At 47.6% G+C, this 23,024-nt stretch overlaps 2 protein-coding genes across 2 annotated transcripts in view; both read right to left on the bottom strand.

Moving 5' to 3' along the window:
• CHAT (choline O-acetyltransferase) overlaps positions 1 to 16,299 on the bottom strand; it is a 36,219-nt gene extending 19,920 nt beyond the window's left edge. Inside the window, exons 1-7 of the mRNA XM_040607531.1 lie at positions 16,152 to 16,299; positions 13,112 to 13,256; positions 10,814 to 11,005; positions 8,549 to 8,667; positions 7,057 to 7,110; positions 4,265 to 4,445; positions 3,112 to 3,289 (exon numbers count right to left, since the gene is read on the bottom strand). Coding sequence (XP_040463465.1) covers positions 3,112 to 3,289; positions 4,265 to 4,445; positions 7,057 to 7,110; positions 8,549 to 8,667; positions 10,814 to 11,005; positions 13,112 to 13,174 — 787 coding nt within the window. The 5' untranslated portion in view covers positions 13,175 to 13,256; positions 16,152 to 16,299. The remainder of the gene's footprint in view (positions 1 to 3,111; positions 3,290 to 4,264; positions 4,446 to 7,056; positions 7,111 to 8,548; positions 8,668 to 10,813; positions 11,006 to 13,111; positions 13,257 to 16,151) is intronic.
• Positions 16,300 to 17,713: 1,414 nt separating this feature from the next.
• SLC18A3 (solute carrier family 18 member A3) lies at positions 17,714 to 19,971 on the bottom strand. The gene has a single exon (XM_040605244.1). It carries the CDS (start codon positions 19,969 to 19,971, stop codon positions 18,385 to 18,387), a length of 1,587 nt encoding a protein of 528 aa, XP_040461178.1. The 3' UTR covers positions 17,714 to 18,384.
• Positions 19,972 to 23,024: the final 3,053 nt, after the last annotated feature.

A 23,024-nucleotide genomic window follows, 5' to 3' on the forward strand; every position in this document is an offset into this window, starting at 1 on the left:
CCTCTGAAAGGACAGCATTTTTCAAAGTAAGAAAAATATAACTTCCCAAAATGAGTAATATAGGTTAATAAGGAGCTAGAAAAAAACCCAGATGCTTGTAATCATCCAGGTTCACTCTCTGGATGCTGTGTAGTAAAAAAGAGCACAAATATGCAAGAAATGAAAAAGGTATCAGGAGAAAGAGAGGCAAATGATAGCAGTGGCTGAGAAGGAAGAGGCAGGTTATGGTAAGGTACTGTCTATTGCGGTCTGGTGGCTTCTACTAGGGAGTGTTGGTAGCCATGGGCCCAAGTGACAGGGGTGGCCAGCCTGACTTCTAGGCTGTGTGGGGACCTGGTGGGGCACATTTTATGGTGTCTTCCCTTGCACACAGAAGCAAAGTCCTAGGAAAGGCAGCTGTTGTTCCTGCCAGGTGCTGCAAAGACTTGAGCCAGGAGATTGTAATTGATGGGTCATGCGGGTAGGCTGAGCTTTCTGCCAGTGATCTGTGATGCCCTAAAACATGTGAAACACTGATGGCTCTATGAATTGTATTCAAAAACATTCAGAAGTTCTATAAGGGAGAAGTCACGTCCCTGTCCTCTTGGCTGTAAAGCTTTTCTAGTATCTGACACTTAAAGGGCTGACCGTAATTGTGGTATTTATTCCATTCATGGTCTGGGTACATCAATGCAAAGGCTGAAAAGATCCTCGTGAATGGAAGTTGCCCTGTATACCTCAGCTGCTGGTATTTGCAGACAGGCACCTTCAAGGAAAAACTGCTTGCATAGTGATTTACAAACTGCTCACAGTTTGCTCAGCGTTCTGCTTTATGTTGTCTGATAGATTTATATATATTTCATTGTGGCTGTTGCCCACACATCTTTGACAGATATGAAGCCCTTATTCTGACATATGACTTCAGGGTATCTTGAGTCTAGGTATTAGGGAGAATAAAATTAAGCTCTGCTAGAAACAGAAAAGTAGGGAAAAGATGCCCTTAGAGAAAGAAACAGACATGTCCAGAGAGCTGATCAAACACTGAAAAAATTATCACGTAAAGCAGGCAATGAACTGCACAAGAACTCATGAACCATGACTCAGGATGGAAAATAAATATTTCCAGAAATAGCTGAAACAGAGAAGTGTGAGAACAAGCCTAAAGCCCTGCAAGACATTTCGTGTCCCCCTTCCTTTCTAATGCACACAATTAGCATCGAGTTGGCCAGTTATCTTTTGGTTAGTTGGCCTTTTTGTTTTAAAAAGGAAAATATGAGAAGACGGTTCTGAATCAAATTCAGATATAGTATACATGGGACAGCAGCCCCTATGGTAGTAAGAATTAACTTCCTCTACTTAGGGGAGTGAGTTAGTTCTGCAACCTCAATGCAGTTGAAGCACTGAATAAGTTTATAAATCAGCGATGACTGACTGGGTTTATTACAATTTCTTTGAAATTTTCTCACCTAGAAGACCTATTCTTTACTTGTAAAACTATGCAGGCCCATGTATATATCTCCTTCATAACCTCTGCAAAGTGCTGTATAAGTCTTCTCCATCTTGAAGCAGCCTCTCTTTTCCTGCCCAGGACAGAAGAGTTACAGAGTGGCCCCTTCCACCTCACACTGCTTCACTAGAGGCTTTTCTATTCCTCTCTTAGTTATTTTTGCAATAACATTTAACCACATATAAGAAAGAACAAAATGTCTGTTCATAATCATGTATCCATGTGTAACAGCAATACATTATACTACATAGAGGAGCTGTACTAATTCGAGTGGTCTAGGATGGGATTCCTGCTTAAATTAGAGAAGGCTCACACCGATGTGATGTGAAATTTGCTAGTGCAGAATCTGTTTTTTTCAGCTGCATAACAGAGTTGGTTTGCTTCCTTTATTAAAATTAATATTTTGGCAAATGCCAGGCAATCCAAATACACTCTAGAGAGGGTTAAAGTTTTTGTCAATTTGTCTTTTTTTTTTTTTTTTTTTTTTTTTACATTTAGGATGATGTAGGTTTACAAAGATGGTGTTGCTTCAGGTTCCAAGGTATTCACTGTTTTACTTAAAGTTGTGGCATGAAAATAAATAGTCAGGTGTTTATCTCAGTTTTCATTAAAATAAGGAATCTTTTTTTTCCTCCTGATTTAAAAAGAAAAGATGGGGAGAGAAAAGCTTCAGCATGAGGTTGGTACCACATAGTAATGCTGTAGTAATGGCCAGGACTGAGTTTGTGTGTGTGTGTGTGTGTTTATCTAAATAAATTTATTATTAGCACAGAAATACTTGAATAAGAAAAGGGAGGATCTTCCTTGGGATGGTAAACATATTTTGATAATATTGCTGAACTGGGGATAAAGAGATAGTTAACATTTTTTTTTCCAGGAGGGAAAAATAAACACCTAAGTCACCTAAAATGGCAAAAAGAGGGTGTTTACATCACTTAGTTTCAGACTAAAATGTATAAGGTGTGACATGATATAGATGACTAATCCCACCCTTTATCTTCATCTGTTTCAAAGTTAGGCATTCGAGTCCAGAATCCAAGACAGCTAAATGCTGCCTGTTGTTGAAAGAGAGAGAGAACTATCCCCAGATAATAATTAGTGTCACCTTTCCTAGATACTTTCTTAAGATTTAGATGAATCAGCCCTGGTACTTCCTATTTTTCTCAATTGACTAGGGAAAGTGCACAGCTAGATTCAATGGGTGTTTAACTTGTAGATGCCTTTGTTAGATGAGATGAAAAATGTCTAATAATTGCCAAAAGCTAAGAGCATACATCATTCCTATTGGTACGAAATGGATGTGAAGAAAGAGACAAATCACAAAATCTGATGCAATGTAATTTATGGGATGAAAAACAGAGAATGGAGTGAAAGCTATTTACATGGTATAACACTTAAACATACACAGCCAAAGGGTCAAAACGTATCTGCTGCTTCCCTGGTAATGCACATCTGAACACTTACAGGTATTGAGTTTCCTCCTACTAGAAAAATTCAGCAGTGAGGTTGCACGTTCAATCCTGTGTTTGCTGTAATGTTCACTCCCAGCAAAGAAAGGCAATGGTGGTGAGGAGGAAGAGGAGTAAGATGATGAAGAAGAGAAAGCTGGGGTTGCTGCTGCTAACCTTTCATAAGGATCATCCTGGCCTCTGCCCACTCTGTTCTTCCGTCTGTTGTCAGCAGCCCAATTGGAGGCAGCATTTCCTCTTCATTCTCTGCCATTTTGACTATCTTTCGCAACTGAGTGAAAAGATCTCCCTCACTGAGACGACGGAAATTAATGACAACATCCAAAACAAAAAACTGCAAAAAAATGACAGAAGTCAGAACAGTTACAGGTGGGTTGGACCCTCATTGGACCAGCATTTGGCTTTTGCCTGGGTGAGTGTTGAGATGCTGAAGTCCTGCCTGGAGAGCCAGGCCTGCAGACAACGGAGCACAAACCCACTGGGGACTGGCCCAGGGCTCACTCCTCCTGCGTTTTCATGACAGTATAATGCCAGTTGCTATAGGGGACTTAAATTGTGTGTTGGGCTCAAATGCAATGTACCTTATTTAAATAAGCTTAAAAGCCCCTGAAGAGATAAAATCAGGAAGTATGTAAGTAATTTCCATTGTACTATCTGTTTAAAAATAACCTAGAGAATCTAGAGAACTTCCCATTCAGGTGAGGGAATGGACTTCCTAGAAAGGGGACCACTGGGATCTACCCCTTCATTCCAAGGGGGCCTGCAGGCACAGCTCCAGTCAGGCAGTCAAGCTGGGCTATAAGATATCCTGCCTGGCCAATATACTCTGCTGCTCAATGGTATTTATTGGTTGGGGCGGACTCAGTCTAACGCTTCAGTATTTCTGCCTACACCTGTGCTAACTCCTTCAGACATACCTGCTTGGGATGGTGGTATATATGCCATGTGTTGCATGCCAATACTTAACTGTCAAGAGAAGAGCATTTCCAGCAAAGGCACTCTAATAAGATATTTTTTTTTCTCTGTGGTTTTCTCTCTGTTTAATAAATATTTTTATTTGAATGAGAAAGCAAATGAATTCTGCCACATTCCTCCTTTCTGCATCACTGTACTTGGAACATAATGTGGGCTAATAACAAAAGTGCTGCAGAAGCATCTTTTGGAAATATTGACAGCAAATGCTTGGTAAGAAGTGAGCTCATACATAGCACATCAATTGTGTTTCTAAACAGTGATTAGATTAGGCTCTTTAGTGAATTTAAGCAAACTAAGAAATATAGAAAGGTATAAAAGAAGAATACTCATTTACCTGATTGTTACAAGCAACAATGATGTGCTCTGGTTCTGGCATTACACTGCTTTTCTGGGCCACGAGGGTATCTTTGGTATGTCCTGGAAGACGATAGGAAGAAAAGAGTCCATAGTATTGCTTCATACAGAGAGGATGACCAGACAGCTGTCCACGAGCAAAATCAACAGGTAAAGCATGGCTGGAGAGAGAGAAGGAGAAAAACAAAGCCAGAGGAAAAGAGGGGAGAGAGAGACAGAAAGGAAAAGAAATCTAATCTGTCCTTTGTTCTGTTACAATTAGATCAGGTATAGCACAAATTTAATAATAAAATGAGATTACAGTATAAGGGAAATAGATGAATTCCCATACCGAAGTTAAATACATCATTCCTGGCAGCTTCATGCATATTCATTAAGCAATTGCATTATCATCTAGTGGAAATGGAAAGAATAGCAGGTCACAAGCAGCTTTGCAATGTGCGCGGGACACCTGCCGAGATGGGACCCTGGAAATTTGCCGGGACAGAAGTCAGCAAAACAGCTGGAAAAGACACAGCACCTTGAAAAAAAGGTCTGATGAAATTCACTGCAAATCACAGTGGCCCTGTGCTGTGCAGAGTGGTTAAAGAGGCTGTGAGAGGGCCTTGTCTGATGAACAGGAGTGGCTGGGCATTTCTGTTTTCCAGTAAGCCTCGCTTACGTACTAGTCCTTACTTAGAGCTATTCCCCTTTTACGGAAGGCATGTGAAAATAACACCACCTAAAAGGCATCTTTAGTGGCCAGATAAAAAACCCAAGTTATCACAATCACAATTATGGGTTGTAAAATATCCCACTGACACTGCAGCAGGAAATAATGGTGCTGTCACTCGGGACAGGTTGCAGAGCCCACAGGAAGAAGAAGATCTTGTGCTGCAGACATTTTTCCCTCAGCAAAAGAGGACTCAGCTTCCAGCTTGCCAGAGTGGTGCAGGGGTGAAAGGCACACAAGGAGGGTTACTGCTACATGGCTGATATGGGGTAATGTTTTGTGCTAGTTTATCTTGTTTAACTGTCTCTAGAACTCTTGCAGTTCTAAACCAGCGAACTTCAGTTCCTGGCTCTCAAACTCTCTGTATCACTTATTTCCTTGTACAGGTGCTTAATTTTTTTTGTTCCTTATCAGCAAAATAGGCTTATTAGTGATCTACTTCTCCCACATTTTGCATAATGCAGAAATCCTCTTACATTTAGCAGAGTTTTAAAGAGCATCTTTGATGATCGAAGATAGTGGAATAGCATGGTAGATTTAGATAAGAAAATCTGTAATTATAGCAGTTAAGAAAGGGGTTATTAGCTCTGACTGATGGCAGCAGAAAATCTTGAACTGATTTAGGAGATGTCTGTGTAAGGTCTTACAACTCTTTTACATGAGCGAGTTAGGCGTCATTAGTCATGGCAACTGCATGGAATATCTGCAGTTAAAATGAAATGCCTAGGTTTGGGTTGGAATATTGTGCATCTGCATGTGGGATGATCCAAGAGAATCTAGCAATACGCTCACTGGTAGAAGTCCTTAACAGCAACAAGGAACTGAAAAAGTTACAATTATGGTGTCCTCATAATTATACAGGAGGCATGATAAGCAAACAGCAGTAACAATATGAGGACACAGTAGTGAGGATTTAAATGATTACAGATTTAAGGCAAGCAAATCTGATCACAGGATTCTTTGGATATGGAGTAGCACGGTCAAAATAATAAGAACTTAAATCATCCTTTGTTTGAGCAATGTGGTTTCTTTATCTCAGATGCAGTCATATAAAGATGCAACAAACTACATTAGTATGCAATAGTGCTTCACAGCACGCTAGTGCTGGTGTTTGCAGCTGCATGGCATATCTTGGACAAAAGCATGTTCTTAAATAAGTACCTCTTCTATACTTTCTGAGTAGCTGTCAGACTTCTGAAGTGAAAAATCAGCCTTTTCTTTCTTTTATCAGAGATGATAGGGACTTTCTTTGAATAGGGACTTTGCCTTCCTCATACAAATAAGTGTGGGTTAAAGCATACGCCATAGGCCTTGTGTGTTTCCAGGCAGGAAAATGACCCCATCCCTACTATGGTGTGGTGTCCATTGTGCTTGACTTGCCACTCTTTCTGCTCTCTGGCGAGCAGTGATTTCAGCAGTAAACTTGGAACACTAGGTGGGGTTAAGAAGTGCTGTGTAAAATGCTGTTATGAGGTACCTCATACGTGAGTTAAAGAATCATGGATTTCCCCATGTTTATACACAGAAAGGAACAATGGCATAAGTAACTTATTTTTACCAGCCACTGAACCAGCCTGTCTGTGGCGAGGCTCCCTTCTCCTGGTGAGATGGGTTATTTCTTTTCTGGTAGGAGGGAGGTGCGGGGGCTGATGCCCTGAATGGAGGGAGCAGTGCGTGGAGGCGGCGCATGCACAGGGAAGGTGTATGGGCTGTGTCACCGTGGTGCTGCTGCTCATCGGGTCTGGGCAGCACAGACTTCTTGGGGTGTTCTCAATAGCTGTTAGGCAGGTTGTGTGGGTCCTTTGGGCTGTGCTGCATGTGCTAGAGCAATGACTAGCAGGCACCACAAGGATTCTTCTCCAACCCATTAGATTGCAGTAATAGAGCAGAAAGCACATAAAAAAGCATCACTGAAGCTCTTGCCTTGAAGCATACTGGAGCCCCAACCCTTCCAAATGGGGGAGAGGTGCAATGCAGCCTGACTTTGGGCATGTTAGAGCACCCTTGAATCAGAAGCCCTGCAGATACTCAAGCAGTAGTTCTCCTTCCAAGCTACTTACGTGTCCAGTAAAGCTTTATAGTCTTGCACTCCTGAAATGAGATTGGCAGCAAACCTGCAAGTAGCAGATAGAAGTGACATCAGTCTTTTGTCATTTGGCAACATCGGGCTGTTTCTGAGAGACAGAGGAGAGCCTGAATGATTGATGACACAGCATAAGGAGAGAAAGCCTTCTGGCTTGGCAAGAGGAGCCCCCCAGCCCCACCTCAAACCTAAATTAATTCATGTCAAGAGAAGTATGAAATCCTAGAGACGGTCCTTTCAAATGGTTAAACAGACTACCACAGGAGGAAGCCTGAAAGCATTTATTTAAGGAATGGGAGCAGAGGCTGAATACTTAATAGAATCCCTAACATGGCTTTCAATATCAATACTCATAAGCTGTCCATTTTATTAGAGTACTTCCTGTCCTAAGCAGATACTCTTTCTGCAGAGCTGTGGACAGGTGTATTATTTCCTGACACTGCCCATTTGCACTGCGTCTGAGTGGGAGGCTCTGAGAAAAATATTTCCTTGTTACAGCACGTGCATTAGAAAATGCAAAGTGGAGTTTTTTTTGAAAGCTGTGTGCACAATAAATTTACTCAGTAATGAATAGAAGCATTTATAGTTATGTTCAAAGTAAAGTAAAAAGATACATTGGTTGCCTATGCAAGATGTTAAAATAACACATATTGGCTTCAGGGTTCTGGCTGTTTTATAATAGCATAAATTCACATGCAGTTAATTCTTTCAGTAATGAGCAGCTAGAGAGTGCTAAAAGCAAAGAGGAAAATTGCACTATGTGAAGGTAGATTTGATCTGGTTTACTGTTTTAAAAGGAGAAAATGTTTTGGCAAAGGCTGAAGAATGGAATCCTGTTTTAAGGGCGCCTGGAGAGGTATATTCTGTGCTTGACTACTTGCTTACCTTTCCACTTTTTAAATGATTGTAATTGCCCACAACAGCTCAAAGGAGAAAGGCCAGTTCAGGGCTGGGATGGATGGGCCTGAGGAAAGCAATGTTCTTTGGGAGGAATGATTTCTGAATTCTTATTCTTAGATCCCCTGTGTTTCTGGTGCTCTTTTGGGCACCTGAGACAGACAATTTAATGCCACCGTGGCCTTTTCTGTTTGAAGCGTGGCTACAAGTTGTAGTGATGGCACGTTAAAAATTGTTTTCCTTTAAAGAATGTGTCAGAAATCAGTATTTCTGTTTTCCATCACAAAATGCTTTACTTACACAATGAAAAGCTTTGCAAATATTCCTTAAAAAAAATATAAATACCGTGGCATTATTTTTCATGCAATAAATGGAATAATAATGATGCTTTCATTTCTGATTATCAGTATGAGTATCCCCAGAAACACTGTCTTCAGTCAGCAGGCCTAGTAGGAAATCATTTAATGGTTGCAGCCCTTATTTTTTAATGAAAGTTGATTGTCTTTTTGCAAAAGCAGTATATTTAAAATATCCTTTCATTTAGCAAAAGCTACAAAGTCGTAATACATTACCTCAGCTGGTCATCTACATCCTTGAAATACTGACGAGCAAAGATAATTGCTGGGCTGGAATTGACTGGAAGAGCTAGTCGGTTGTTGAGGTACATGTCATCCAGCCAGTAGTTAAGCACCTAAGGGAAGGAGATGTGAATTCTTAAAGCTATGAGCAACGTGCAGAAAGGCAGTCTGGGCATGAGGGGAGAGTGCTTGGTGCTCCTGGTGTCAGGCATGGGCTCTGATTAATGGAGCCGCTGAGCATTTTCAGTCTGGGCTCTGTGACCTCAGCTCAGCTGAAATCAGCTGCAATTCCATAATCCTATTTTTCAATCAATGGCAATTTACAGTGTGTTCCATTAAAAAGTAAACAAGCTCCATATTGGGGTGCTTTGGGTATTTTGTTGTTTGCTTTTCTCTACAACAAAAAAATGTTTGAGTACAACATGCTAACTGCTGACTCTTGAAGAGTGATTGGGATATATTTAAGAGATGGACAGAATTTTACTAGCGATCGCTTTCCTCAGGGGGCTTCAAATATTTGTCAGCAATGCCAAGATGCTTTGTTGTTAGCCAGCAGATACTGTCCTGTAGCAAGACAGAGTGGGAAAAGAATTTCCCGAGCCTAATGGTTTAGTCCTGCAGATACTGGCATGTGGATAGGGCCCCTGGAGAACTCCCTCTGTGTCCACTGACACAAATGCAGATTGCTGATGCTTGACCCAGACAGACACAAGTATTAAATTTCTAAACATTTTTATTGAAAACACGTATGTACAGTAACTGCATTGCTTTATCTCTGAGCAGGGTTTGAAGAATCATTATTTGGAAAATGGAGGCTTTCATAAAAAGATCAAATAGTCTTTCTGAGTTTAGCAGCATGCTTTGAATATAGTAACTATAAACAACAAGGAAATTATGCAAAAATAATTACGAATGCATGCATCAGTTGAAAAAGTTTTCCTCTGAGATATTTCATTGCTGTTAGAACAGATGCTTCCCCCACAGTCTCTGGAGTCTTCAGGAGAACAGGCTAGAGCTGTACTCCTGGCAAGTTAAATTCCAAACAAAACCATTTCTAGTTTATCTTAAGAATCAGGTATTTAATTTTAATAACCAGTGTTCAAAGTTGAGATGTTGCAGAAAACACTTATACATCCTTCCTCTGTAATTTTCATGCTGTAAGTGGTTAAATGAACAGTTGTCTCCTGGAACACTATTTGCTATCAGGAACGCTATTTAAGCAATGGTTAATTTAGCCACCAAAACCATGAAGTTCTATGATCAGAATAACAAAACAAGATTGGGCAGCATTTAATGGAGCCCTCAGACTGTGGCAACAAGTCGTTCAGAAATTAAGAATTGCTTTTAAAATAAAAGCACTGCCAGTACTGTAGCCTTTTTTTCTATAGCAGCAATTTGATGGAGTCATCTTGCAGGTCACACAACTGGAACGTTAAGGGAGAACCATGCTTCACTGACATCAGTAGCAAGCCTGCAGGATTTCACTGAATCCATGAAACTATCCAGTGTCTCTCTTCCTTGCTGGGAAGTGTTTCTAGTTTTCAGCTGCCATATTCTAATGTGGTTAATGCAGGCAGGATGAACTGTGACTTTGTGGAATGATAAAACCTACTTTATCTATGGCTTATTTAGTTTTCCATCTTGGGAAGCAGAAAGCTGAGCTTTTTTAAAGGCTGAGGTCTCAGCATGGTCTATGTGATAGATAGAGAAATATCTATGTATACATGTGTGTGAACATTCGGCAAAATAAATACTTCTGAGTAACTACATTAGTACAGTTTGACAATAAATGGCAAATAGTAGTTTAATTTAAAAAGAGTAATTCCTATCCTGTAGTATTCTATTTTAGAATAATTTGGATCAGAGTTTTGGGTAGATGGGCATACAAGACACATTTTTATAGCCCTATCAGAAAGCATTTTTAATTTTAATAAAAACTCTAAATCCTGTTATTAAGGAGAGAGGAAGACATTATCTCCAAAAAGGATGTAATAGTGTTTCTTGCAGGTAGAGCTGACACCTGTGTGCATGCACCTGAGGTGCACGAATTCCCTCATTTATGTCAACAAACTGTTTAATAATGACATAGATTTTAAAACTGTTTGAAAAATCTAGCCTAATACGTCTGAAATATTCATTCCCTTGGTAGACTCTGATGTGACGACCCACTGAAACCAAGCAGTGATTGCATATATAGAACCACAAAGAGTTCGTAATTGCTCAATACAGCAAATATTTTTCTCATCTGTATTTGCTTACCCAGTTCGTTGTCTTTTCCCTTCTTTCCTCGAGGATTTGCTGCAAGGATTCCCCCAGACCTCCTGCAATTCCAAACTGCTCCACAATGACCTTGGTCTTTCTAAATTGCTCCTCTGGCACCAAGTGTTTCATGCATTGTAGGTACATGCATAAGGTCTGTTGTAGTGGTGGGACTGGAAGTTTTGACACTGCCTAATTATAAAAAAAAAATAAAAATTAGCAAGTAATTCTAATTGTTCCCAAACTGTCCTCTTTTTTTTTTTTCTTCTTCTTTTTTTCCCTTTCTGTTACTGAACAATATATTGCATCCCTTTTTTATTTTGTTTTAGCATTTGAGATGCCTGATTACTGCAAATGTAGTTGCGTGACTTCAGTGGAGTTTCATTAGGTCTTAAACTGTCTGGATTTTAGGACACAGTATGCAGCTGTATGCAATACTGAAGCAGTGGTACCTGTCCAGTGGCTCTATTTGTAGGCCTTTGGCCAATGAGGATTTCAAATAGATAAGCCAGGAAACTAGTGGAGAATTTTCCTCTGTAAAAAGTCTAGAAATCCTAGGACAAACAGGTAAATAGGCATGATGCAAGCATATAGCCTGAGCTAGACTCTAGGAAATCTTCAAACACATTAAAGTATAGTAAAATAATGCATTAAGAGAAGGTATTTCATTAGTAAAGAAGTGCACTTAGCTTGTGATCAGTAAAACCAGGGGTTAATACTTGTTTAATTGGCAATATGACTGGTTATAAAATTGGAGAAATAAAAGACATGCACGTCTACCTGTTCATTAGTACTGACTACAGACAATCCTCAATAAACCTGTGGTTTACCCGGCCAAACCACTGCTGTCGGCCAGTGTGGAACCCTTCTAGAAGACTTGATAAAACATTTCTGTTTATATTTGCTTTATCTTTATCCTGTTTGGAGCAGGAAACCAACAATATCTGGGAAAAAAACAATCTCATGCTGCTCATGCAATTAAGCTTCTTTTGTTTTTAATCTAAAATTAACCAAGTGAATTGTAATTAGTCATTTAAAAGCCAGAGCAATCATGGGGGCAGTGGGAGAATCAAGCAAGGATGTAATCCATGAAGGACTGAGAAATTGCAAGAGGCTGTGATGCTCTAAGCATGGTTCCTTAGGGAGATAGACATGTTTCCTGTTGAGAAATGGTCATCTAATTCAACTGTGCTTGTCCATTAGCGATCAGTGTAGACTGTAAACTTTGGGAGGGTTTATTTCTCTAATCTGATTTTTGTTTGTCTCCTCAAGCAGGTAAAATTCAGATATTTTTTTTCTATTAGCTCTTGATGAAATAGACATCCATTTTCACTGGATCGCATGACCATAGCGTGATTTCAGTTGGAGGAGATGTCTGGCAGTCACCTAGTCCCACCTGCTGCTCAGAGCAAGGCTAGCTGCAAACTCCTTTGCTAGTGCACGTAGGGATGGAGGGAGTGGAGGAAGTGCTCGGAACAGAAGGCAGGGAGTGGGTGTCCTCAGAGCTCAAATACCAGCCCTGCCTTTTGACACCCACAGAAAAGTCAGATATTTAATTAAATTAAATTAAAAACTGCATTAAATTTCCCTATCTAGAAACCGAAGATTTCAGGTACTCGTAAAATGTGTCGTAGGATTACCTGCTATTAATGGAAATGCAAATCCAATTTAGCCTGTAACACACCCTGGATCTCAGAAATGATAGAATGGTAATTCTACAGTTTCAAGCTATGTTTAGTCAGGGGCATATGTCTTCTGTCACTGACTTCTAGGTCAGTGGAAACAGATGGGTAAAATGATATTTCTTGTTGATACTGGCTTTGGCCCGATCTTTCTGGGTAAGGTTGCTCTACAGTTCATGGCTCTGCTTAGGAAAAAAGCTTTAAACCCAAGGGGTTGACTGCTTATAGGCATACACATCCGGCATCTTTTAAACCAGCTTGAAAATGAATCATACATGATAGTTTGATAGTTCTGTACTATTAAGAAATAATTACATGCCATCTCTGACTGTACAGTAATGCATCTGCTGCTGTGTAATAATATTTCACTTACTGGAATTCTTCACAGGATGTTGGGAGGAAAAGTGTATTTGGGTATGAGAAGCACTAATGTTACACCAAAGTTCTTGATTATGAACTGCTTCAGGTATCCTAGTGTTCCCTGAAATGAAGAACTCTGCTCTGGAACAGAGCTTGGTTTACAATTATTGTATTAATTTACAGCATTAAAAGCTGTTAAGTCATCCATCTTCAACATTTTTTCTTGTTTTTTGTTTTCCCAGAAACAGTCACTTACTGTCTCATCTTTACTGCATGTATCTTTCTCTTTCTTCTGCATGTTTTTTTCTAGGACAGGCATTCCTGCATTTCTTTTGATATCTTTTGTTGAGGACAGAAATTGAAGCCACTCGGGGGCACTTATGGAGCCTCACGCCTCGGTTCTGGAAATAGAAAAGATTTAAAGTCCAGTCAATACCCATTATTTATAACCAAAATGTACGTGGGGAATATTCCCTGTGCAAGCATACACAGAAGCTTCAGAATGCAAAACTGAAGAGAAATAGAAGTACAACGTTCAGAAGTAGCTGAACTGAGCCCTGTGGAGATTGCTCTGACATTGTTTGTCTCATTTTGCTATAAATTTCTTTATCCAGAACTATCTGATACACATAAATGATGTCTTCTCAGCATGGTTTATTTTGTCCTTCTAATTTACTTTGCAATGCATTGTGCCATGATCTGCACGCTTTCTATTACCGCTATGTGTTAGCTGGAGGAAAGAGGTGACTTCTCTTTGAATGTACTCGTGTTGACACAGGTAATAGGAAGGCTTCCGTTTTTTATCTAAAGATCTTCTGCGTCCTCCCCTTACCATTTTATATGAAAGCATCATGGTCTTTAAATGTATTTGTCATTGAACGGTTCCATGGACACAGTGAGGTGCTGTCATCTCCATGTTAAAGATGTGGAAGCGAGCTTGACGGAGACGTGCCTTTGCTCCCTGCAGACTAGAAGCTCGCAGGGTGCCAGTACTTTGAGGCATAGCTCTGGGCTGGGGGCCCCCGTGAGCCTGCCTAGGCTGGCAGGCTGGCTGTGGGAGGGGTGGGAGGGGTGGCATATGCTGCACTTGAGCCACTTCACACAGCGGTCTTTCCAAATAGCATATACCTATCCAGGGAGACGGCTTAACCTGCCAAAAGTCACAGAAGTCATCTGTGACAGAGAACATACTTCCACTTGTGTGTCTCTGGTATTGTGCTCACCCTGGTTTTCACTTCTAAGGGTGCCTCTTGCTCCTTTTCTGTACAAGAATGAGCGATATGCCAGACGTTTCTTCCTATATAATAGTGCCCACATCAAGCAGTTACCCTTCAATTATGGTGATACAGCTAAAGCAGAGTAAGTTCCATGTGTTCAGTCAGGTCTTGATGAATCATAGGGGCTTTTGGAGCTGTTTTGGAGATTATTATTTTTTTAATTACTTTGCACTACATGTATGCGAAATATCAAAATCAACATGTTGACTAAGTAGAAAAGAACTTCCTTTCTGAAACCCTTGGGACTATACATTTGAGGCACTTGAATTACTCCTACAACAACTTTTAAGAACAATTTGGATAAAAACCTGAAAGTGAGATGAAGAGTTTTGTTTAGCGATGGGCAGGGATGGCTGTGCATTATTCCTCTCCTGCAGAACCAGCTTGGCTTTTCCAGCCTTGAGGCTTCAGCATGGCTCTGCCAATGTGTATGTGGTCACTGACACCTTGTGTTGATCTTGTCCTCTCCCAGTCCCGCACTGCCAGCGGGGCCATGTGCTGTGAAGTAGGTTGAATAAGGTTGAGAGATGTCCCTGGGGCCCTGCAATGAGCCACACAGCAAACTCATGTTGATCTGTCATCTGCTCATGATTTCAACCCAGCTGAGAGACGATTTCCCTCATGGAAAGGCCACATTAACCCACTGTGCTGCTCCGCTCCCTCCTGTGTGCTGCACAGGTGCTCTATTCCTGGCAGCACAGGTTCAAAGCACGTCAAATAATGGACACGTTCTGTAACTCTTGGAAAACCGTGGCTTGCTCAGTAGTTTATGGGCTGGCCTCTGCTCTCCACCTGCGTTCAAATACAGAGCAGCCATTTTGTCTCCAGGGCCCCTAAAACTGCACCACCCTAAAGGAAAAAGCGTGCCGGTATCCTTCTCACTGGGACTTTTGATCTTTCTTTCCCTATGTTTTTTGTCAAACTGCAATATGGAGTCACACCGGCTACGAGTCCGTACTGGTTCTGTGACTGTGGAAAATGCCACTAATAACAGTCTCGCCTATCTGTAAAATCCGTGTGATGAAGAGTTTGGGGGTGCGGAGGGGGGGTAGCCTGAGCTGTACTTTTTCTCTGTCATGGGGATGAACCGAGGCTTTGCCTCTGGTTCAAGTGCTGCCAGCTTAACATCACACCCAATTCTGTATTTGCTTAAAAAAGGACAAGGAAACTGACACGAGGGAAAATCCTGCAGAAATTCAAGATGACTTCAAAGTTGCTCACTGGAACGGCTGTGAGGTGCATTGTCAAAGTTATTAGGCAAAAAAAAAAAAATAATCCTAGCCGTTTTTATTTACGGCTGGCTTAGCTGGAGGGCTGGGGCGAGTGCTTAGCAGGGCGGCTGCGAGTCACAGCAGGCTGGGGAGCCGGTGGCTTCCCCACAGCTCAAAGGAGCAGCTCAAATCTACAACAAAAGGCACTGATCTCCCCCTAAGCCGAGAGCACAGAGGGGCTGAAATAAGCCCATGTGCTTATACTTGAGTTCTCCGTCCGCTGCGGCCGCGGGGGCAGGTTGCAGTGCATTCCGCTCAGCCCCCATCTATTCATCCCCCCTGCCAGTGGCAGCAGGAAGATAAGCTTCAAGTTCTCAGGAACCGACGCTTAAAGTTCAGAGGGGCGTAAGCGCTCCCACGAATACTTGTGGGAAGTCGCGCTGCGGCGGCCGTTGGCAGTGCGAGGCGGCCGGAGCCTCCCTGTCGCCTGCCGGCAGCTCCCTGCGGGCCGCAGCACCGCCCGAGCCCGTCCCCGTCGGGGAGCGCTCCCGCTCCGCCGGGGGCCGCCCCGGCACTTCCCCGTGCCCCGGCCCCGGGGCGGTCCCTTCCCTCCCGCACGGCCCGTCGCGGCGGGACCCGCGGGGGGCCCCGACGGGAGCGGCCCCGTGGGTGCCGCGGAGTTTGGCGAGGGGAGCCCTCTCGGCTGCGGGACCCCACTCCCCCGCTCCCATGCCCGCGGCTTCTCCGCCCCGGCTCTCGCAGCCGCGCCGTCGGGGCGGCGGGGGGCGCGCAGCCCGCCCGCCCTTACCTGCTCGTCGGGGCTCTCCGGGGCGGTGGCCGGGCGGGCTCGGCGCGTCGCGGCGGCTCTGTCCAAGGTACCGCCGCCTGCTCCGCGGCCAGGGCCCCTCTGGGCGGGGGCGTGCGGAGCGAGGCTCGTCCCCGGCGCCGCCTGGCTCCTCCCCGCCCCGCGGCCCCGGCACCGCCCGGCCCGGCCCGGCCCGCCCCTCCCGCTGCGCGCAACAGGCGCTGCCCCCCGCCCGCCGCGCCCCGGCCCCTCAGCGGGCCGTGCCTGGCGGGGGCGCCGCGCCCCGGGCCGCCCGTGCCCCGGGGGGGCGGGCGGGGGCGCCGGGCGGAGCCGGGGTTGCCCGCGCCCTGACCACCGTCGGGACCAGCCGAAAGGCTGCGCGGCGGCGGCAAGGGGAGCCCCCGAGGGCTGCAGCTCTCGGTGACCTCCGGTGCCACCGCGGTTGTCGCCAGCGTCGAGCGGTGTGTCGCCGCGGGGCATCTGCGGCTCCTGAGCGCTCCGTGGCCGAGCGGGGCGGGCGGTGCTGCCAGCGGGTTGCCGGCAGGGCGGCGGGGAGGGCCGGCAGCGGCCCCGGGAGGGGACCGGGCTCTGCGGGAGCTGCCCTGGCGGCGGCAGTGGCCCCGAGCCGGGAGGGGAGCCGGCCCCGGGCGGCGGCAGCCGCGGACCGTGCCGTGCCGGGAGCGGGGCCAGCCCCGGGGCGGCGGGCAGGTGCGGCGGACGCTGCCGCCGCGTACCGCTAGGAGAGAGGCTGCGGTTTAGGGAAACGGGGCTCAGCCCCGCCGCGCTGGCCGTGGCTCCTCCGCCGGACCCGCCGCGCCACAGCACTGGCGCGGTGCTTCCCCGAGTTCTGCGCCGCCTGAGCAGTGACTCGACCCGCGGCGCCGCGGCACCGACGAGCCGCTTCTCTGCGCCTCCCTCGGGGCGCCCAGCTCTCCGGGAGCGGGTGGCAGCCCTTTAGTGAATGCTGTGGCCGTTTCTACAATTTTCCCCCCTCTCTCGAGATTGTAAGCCATGTATTTTGTTTCCTAATGAGCTAAGAATTTAAATGAACGATTTTATTTCATATCAAGATAAATTTCCAGGGCAAAATGTGCACTCTGCTTCCATTGTGGTCGGATCGAACGTTTCAACTTTTTGCAGAGGTTTGAATGAAGCACTTCATCCATCTTTTGTTTTGTTTAATCCCTGTCGGCTACACCGCAGCATAGGGGCAGTTCTCGGCACCAAGAAAATCTTTTTCCAGTGTTGTGTCTCTTAACTGCCGGTTGTGCGATTTTTTAACTACTCGGGAATTGAAACTCATGATTGTCGGAATTAAATTTGTGTGAGAATACAAGGACCTGGTTTTAGGCAATCGATAGCATGTTTGCAGTGCGATGCTCAGACCCATTAACGTATATTTCGAAGAATGAACGAGAACGTTTTTTACTGGGTTTTCTCCTGGGCAATTTTGGTAACCGATGAGGTTTGTGTGAAGAATTGTTACTGTAGGGGTTACGTTGATAGCAACCAGCTCCCTCCCTCAAGCAGCCCTCAACAACAAAACAGAGGCAATCGATCCCCTTCAATTCCATTTATTCAGATTGTATTATTCTTGTAGTTTGGAATTCAACATAATACAGCATATTGCACTTACCGGAGAGCAGCACAAGAGAGAAAGAGAGAGAGAGAGAGAGAAGTACAATACTTCAGTTTATTCCCAAGTAAGAATAAGACGTTGTGATGGTTGTTGCTCTTCTTAAATATATGAAACCAACAGAAAATCTAAGTATATGTACACAAGATTTACCAAGTCCCTGAATATGCCATTCAAAATTTTACACAGACTTTTTTGCTTTTCTTATATTTTTTACAGAGATATACAGTATGTCACACACAGTTTCAGCTTGAGAAAAACTTTGCACGATTATACCCCAGCTATGAGGCTGTTGGGATTTTTTGTTGTTGTTTTGTTGTTGGTGGGTGGTTTTTTTGGAAGGCCCCCTCCCCCAGATTTATGCCAATGATTATTCAGATAATTTCCTTCAGGATTGTCCCCCCCATTCCGCACCCCCTCCACCCTGCCACCAATTAAAAATAAGTCTAGAAGAAAGCCATTACATCATGACAAAGGTTAAACTCTATATATTGCACGTCAGTACAGAAACATAATGCAGTAACGCTTTCGTCCCCCCCCCCCCTTTCCCTCTCTCCCAGGTGCCCCTCCTTGCTCCTGGGCTGGGTCATGTGGGGGAACCTAACTGTACTCATAGTCCGACGAGTCCTCCTCAGACACCCCTGTCAGGTCTCTGCGGTAAGAGTCCACGCTGTTCTCCACCTCACCCGCTGGCTGGAGGTTTTTGCCTGTGCCTTTGCGCTCCTCCATTTTGATGGTGTCGTAGAGTCCCTTAGGTCCTTCTTCAAGGAGGATGTTCCTCTCCGAGTGAGAGGGTTTCATTTGGCAGACGTTTTTGAGGAAGAGGAGGACGGGGGCGTAAAGCATGTTGGCAAGCCCCATGCCCAGATTGAGCTGCACAAAGCCCATGGTGTGCACAATCTGGCCAGCCACGATGGGCCCCAGGGCGTATGCCACGCAGTAGGAGATGTCTGCGATGGCGTAGACACTGCCGTAGACAGAGACGTGGCGCACGTCCACCAGGAAGGCCAAGGTGGGCAGCAGCGCCGTGTCCACCAGGGCGATGCCAAAGCAGATGCCGCAAAGGGGAATGATGACCTGCCCGAAATTCCTGCAGGCTGGCACCAGGCAAGAGCTGGCGCCAATGATGGCCATGCCCAGGGCCCCATAGAACCACTGGAGGTGGGGGTACGCGGCGGCCAGCCGGACGGTGACGTAGACGCCCAGCACGTGGGGGAAGAAGGCGGGCAGCCAGGTGAGGCCCACCTCCCACTCGCTGGCCCCCATGGACTCCTTCATCCAGTTGGCGATGGTGGGCTCCAGGAAGGCCAGGGGGATGTTGCAGGTGGCCAGGGCCCCTGCCACCACGGCGATGTAGGGGTCGACCATCAGGCGGTGGATGGGGGTGCCGACCGGCATGTTGGCCCGCGCCCCGGCAGCGCCGGGCGGCGCCAGGGCCAGCAGCATCAGCCCGTCGAGGAGGCAGACGCAGGCCAGCACCAGGAAGGGCACCCGCTTGCCGGCGAACTCGTAGAGGACGCCGCCGAAGGGGGGGGCGGCCAGGCTGCCGAAGGAGATGCAGGCCAGCGCCGTGCCCAGGGCGCGGCTCCGCGCCGGCTCCTCGGCGTAGCGGTCGGCGATGAGGGCGATGCCGGCCGTGTCGGCGAAGGCCGAGCCCAGCCCCTGCAGGCTGCGCGCCGCGAACAGCGTCGCGTAGCTCTCCGCGAAGGTGAAGGTGGCGGTGGAGAGGAACATGATGGCCAGCCCGGCCAGCAGCGGCGCCTCGTAGCCCACGCGGTCGATGAGGGTACCGCTGAGCGGGTTCACCAGCAGCTGCAGCATGGCCTTGGAGGCGAACAGCACCCCGACCTGCACGTCCTCGTTGCTCCCCGTGGCCGGCGGGTACCGCGCCGGCAGGAGGCTCCTGTTGCCGCCGCTGCCGGTCTCGTTGCCCCCCGCGGGCGCGGACGGGCCGGCGCCGTCCCCGCGGCCGCGCATGGCCGCGATGTAGTCGGGGATGATGGGCACGATGACCATGTAGAGCATGTTGTCCAGCAGCAGCGCCACGCACACCACCACCAGCAGCAGCCGCCGCTGCCGCCGCGCCTCCCCCATGGCGGTGCCCAGCCGCCGCCGCCGCTCGCCCACCGCCTCCGACAGCCGCGCCACGGCGGCCCGCGCCCGGCCCGCGCCCCCCGCCTCCGACATCGCCCCTCAGCGCCGCCGCCGCCCCGCCGCCGCCCGCATGGGGCACGGCGGGGGCGGCCCCGTCGCCGCCTCCGCCGCCCGAGCCGCCGCTGCCGCCGCTCACCTCCCGGCGGCCGCCGCCAGCCCGCGCCGCCGCTGCGAGGCGGCTCCGAGGGGCCGGTCCTCCATCACCACACTAATAAGCGCCGCGCACGGAAACCCCACCCGCCCCCGCCGCCGCGCCGGCCCCGCCGCACGCCCGCCCTCCGCGCCCCGCCCCGCTGGACCGCGCCGGCGGCGGCAGCCCTGCCCTGGCCCGTCGCCGTCAGGGGGCTGGGGGGGGGTGCCGCCGGTCCCTGCCCGCCCCGGGGGTGTGCCGGGGGGTGGGGGGGGGGGGGGCAGGGACGCCGTGCCTTCCCCGGAGCGGGGGCCCTCTGGCAGCTCTCGGCGCCCCGACGGTGCGGCGGCCCGCGGAGCCGCGGGCGAGGAGCCGGCTCCCCCGGCAGCCTCCCGCAGCCCCCGCTCTGTCGTTTCCTTCAGGGCCTGGACGCGCAGGACCAGCGGGCCGGGCCCGACGTGCGCCCGCCGGTGCTGCGGCGGAGCCGCGTCCTCGCCGCCCTGCGCCGCAGTTGCCCCAGAGGGGCGACCCGAGCCCGGCTCGCTGTGCGGGGGAGTCGGCGGTTACCGGCGCAGCCCCTGTGCGGTGCGAGCCGCAAAGACCCCCTTTGCCCCCGCGCCTGGGCCGCAAGGAACCGGCGTCCCCCTCCCCGGCCGCGCAGCCCGGAGCCAGCGACTGCCGCCGTCTAACCCGAGGGCTACTCCCAGGGCTGCCGCCAGCCCGCGCAGCTCCGCCGCCCCTCCCGGTGGCCGGGCCCCGGGGCCTCGGGAGGTGGGGGGTCGGGCCCGCCGGCAGGGTTGCCGGGCGGTCCCTGCCCCTCCTCAGGGGGTGTGTGCCCTCCCCGGCGCCAGCGCTCCCCGCTAGCAGACCCCTGAAGCTGCACTGCAAATCAGAGAGCAACACGGTAACTGTGCTGCACGTGCCTAACACGGGGGCACACGCGCCCCAGGGCCGGACTCTCCCAGGGCGGTGGTGGGAGCTGGTGCTCGCCATCGGCCGGGCCAGGGCTGCGGCTGGAAGCCCCGTGGAGCAAGGGGCATTGTGGGGCACAGGGCCTTTGGTATGAGTAGGATGCTCCTGGCATAAAGCAGAGGGTAAACATCATTAATCCTGTAGCAGAAATGACACGTGGGCTGATCCAAGGAGGATCTCTGCAGAAGGCTGTATGAAATAACTGGATCTCTCAACAGAGCAGTTCCTCAGTAGATGTGGAGTTTGGGCGCCTTCATTTGCTTGCGTAGCTGGGCTTCTGTGGCTGAAAGGGAGATGATTTATCTGTCAGTTGCTGTGTCTTGCTTTGTTGCAAGAAAACTGTCTAGATGGCCAGAAAGGCTTTAAGATGGATCCCTGCATGGAGTGGCATACAGATCCAACCGTGCTTACACAGAAGTGGTGTCACAAAGCACACTTACAGCAGCAATACCCCTAGACATCCATACTGTCGTTGCTATCATTATTTGTTAGTTGTTCACTACCCCAGCTGCAAAACTGCAGAAATACATCAGGACAAGGCTCTTGACCCAGGGCTCTGAATATTCTAGTATCCTAAACGCTTCAAAAGATCCTTTCAGAGGGTAGAAGGGAAATGTCTAAGAAAGTAGGAGAGTCTTATTAGAAGGGTACTGAGCTGAAGGCCATGGCTGCTGCACTTGGCTGCACAGTTCAGGCTACTTGTCACCTGCGAGACTAATTTCGTTGGGAAAAAACCCAAACCTCAAGCCCTGCAAAGCCCGTCTTCCTGTGGTTCCTCAAACAGACAGAACCGGGGCAGCAGCCTGAGAACATGTTTCTGCACGGCATTGTGTGAGCACATGAAGAGCAGCTCCCAGGATGGTAAGGAAACTGCTGAAGGATGCACCCCCTGCTTGGGATGGATATCACGTTTGCGGTAAGCGGTAATGGGTTGGGGGCAGATATGACTTTGGATCATTGCTGTGCTGCAGTCAGGAGTATTGGAATCTTGGCTCTCGCTTGATGAGGCACTTTATTTGATTAAAGTTTCCCTTTTAATCAGAGATATGGTCATTTCCCGTCTCTAAAATGGAATCTGGCTCTGGGGGTCATGTCTGGATAATAAAGGGACTGGTTCTCTTGTCTCAGGGGAGCTGATATTGAATTTATTACCATCAAGGGAAAGCAGAATTATACTTGTAAAATGTTGCATAATAAATTTAGCCTTCTTAGTAAATCAAATCAACGGATACCCTTATCTGCAAGAGATGCGTCATCGCTACGTGAGCTTCTTTGACTAGACAGAACTGATGCAGAGAAAATATACCTTCAAATGTGGCCAAAACTGATGGACCCACAGTAAATTAAAGTTAAAAAAAAAACACCTCTCCCTAGTGTTTGGCTTAGAAATGCGTAATTATATTTGGGAAGGGACTTCAGGGTGAGATGAGACGACTTTTAAAATTTTGTACTTTGTCCCAAAGCCCAGAGGATGTGACACTTACTTGGTTTGAGAGGAGGAATGCGGAGGAGGAGATGTACTTCATTTGTCCTCCAGTGCAGAACATGCAGTTTTAGAAAGTCACTGTTAATGTCAAGGAGATGGAGAAGATTTTAGGTCTGTATATAGAGCAGAGTTGGCTGCACCAGGACTTCTTACCACTTTCTTTGTTCTAGAGGCAGTAGATGAAGGAAAATGCAGCTCATGATGACGGTTTTGCCATAGAGAGGAATTTATTCCTGTGTCCAAAACCAGCCTAGGGCCCAGAAAGGGAAATTTCATGTAGCATCTTTGAGATTTCAGAAACAACGGAAAATACATAACACACATATAAGCATATAAACCTACACGTCTGGTGATGGTATCAGTTCAAGTTTAACGTGAGGGGAAAGTGGGGTTCAGTATGACCAGCTAGTCACTCTTTTAACACTTGGTTTAGTTTAAAAAGAAAGACCTACCTACATTGGGAATCTTGGAAAAATGAGATGGTTTTCTCTTCAAATA

This window comes from Falco naumanni, chromosome 9, assembly GCF_017639655.2.
Source record: "Falco naumanni isolate bFalNau1 chromosome 9, bFalNau1.pat, whole genome shotgun sequence".
Lineage (NCBI taxonomy): Eukaryota > Metazoa > Chordata > Aves > Falconiformes > Falconidae > Falco > Falco naumanni.

Bases quoted from the DNA above. Each gene is read 5' to 3' on its own strand.
- SLC18A3 (XM_040605244.1), bottom strand. From the start codon at position 19,971: ATGTCGGAGGCGGGGGGCGCGGGCCGGGCGCGGGCCGCCGTGGCGCGG.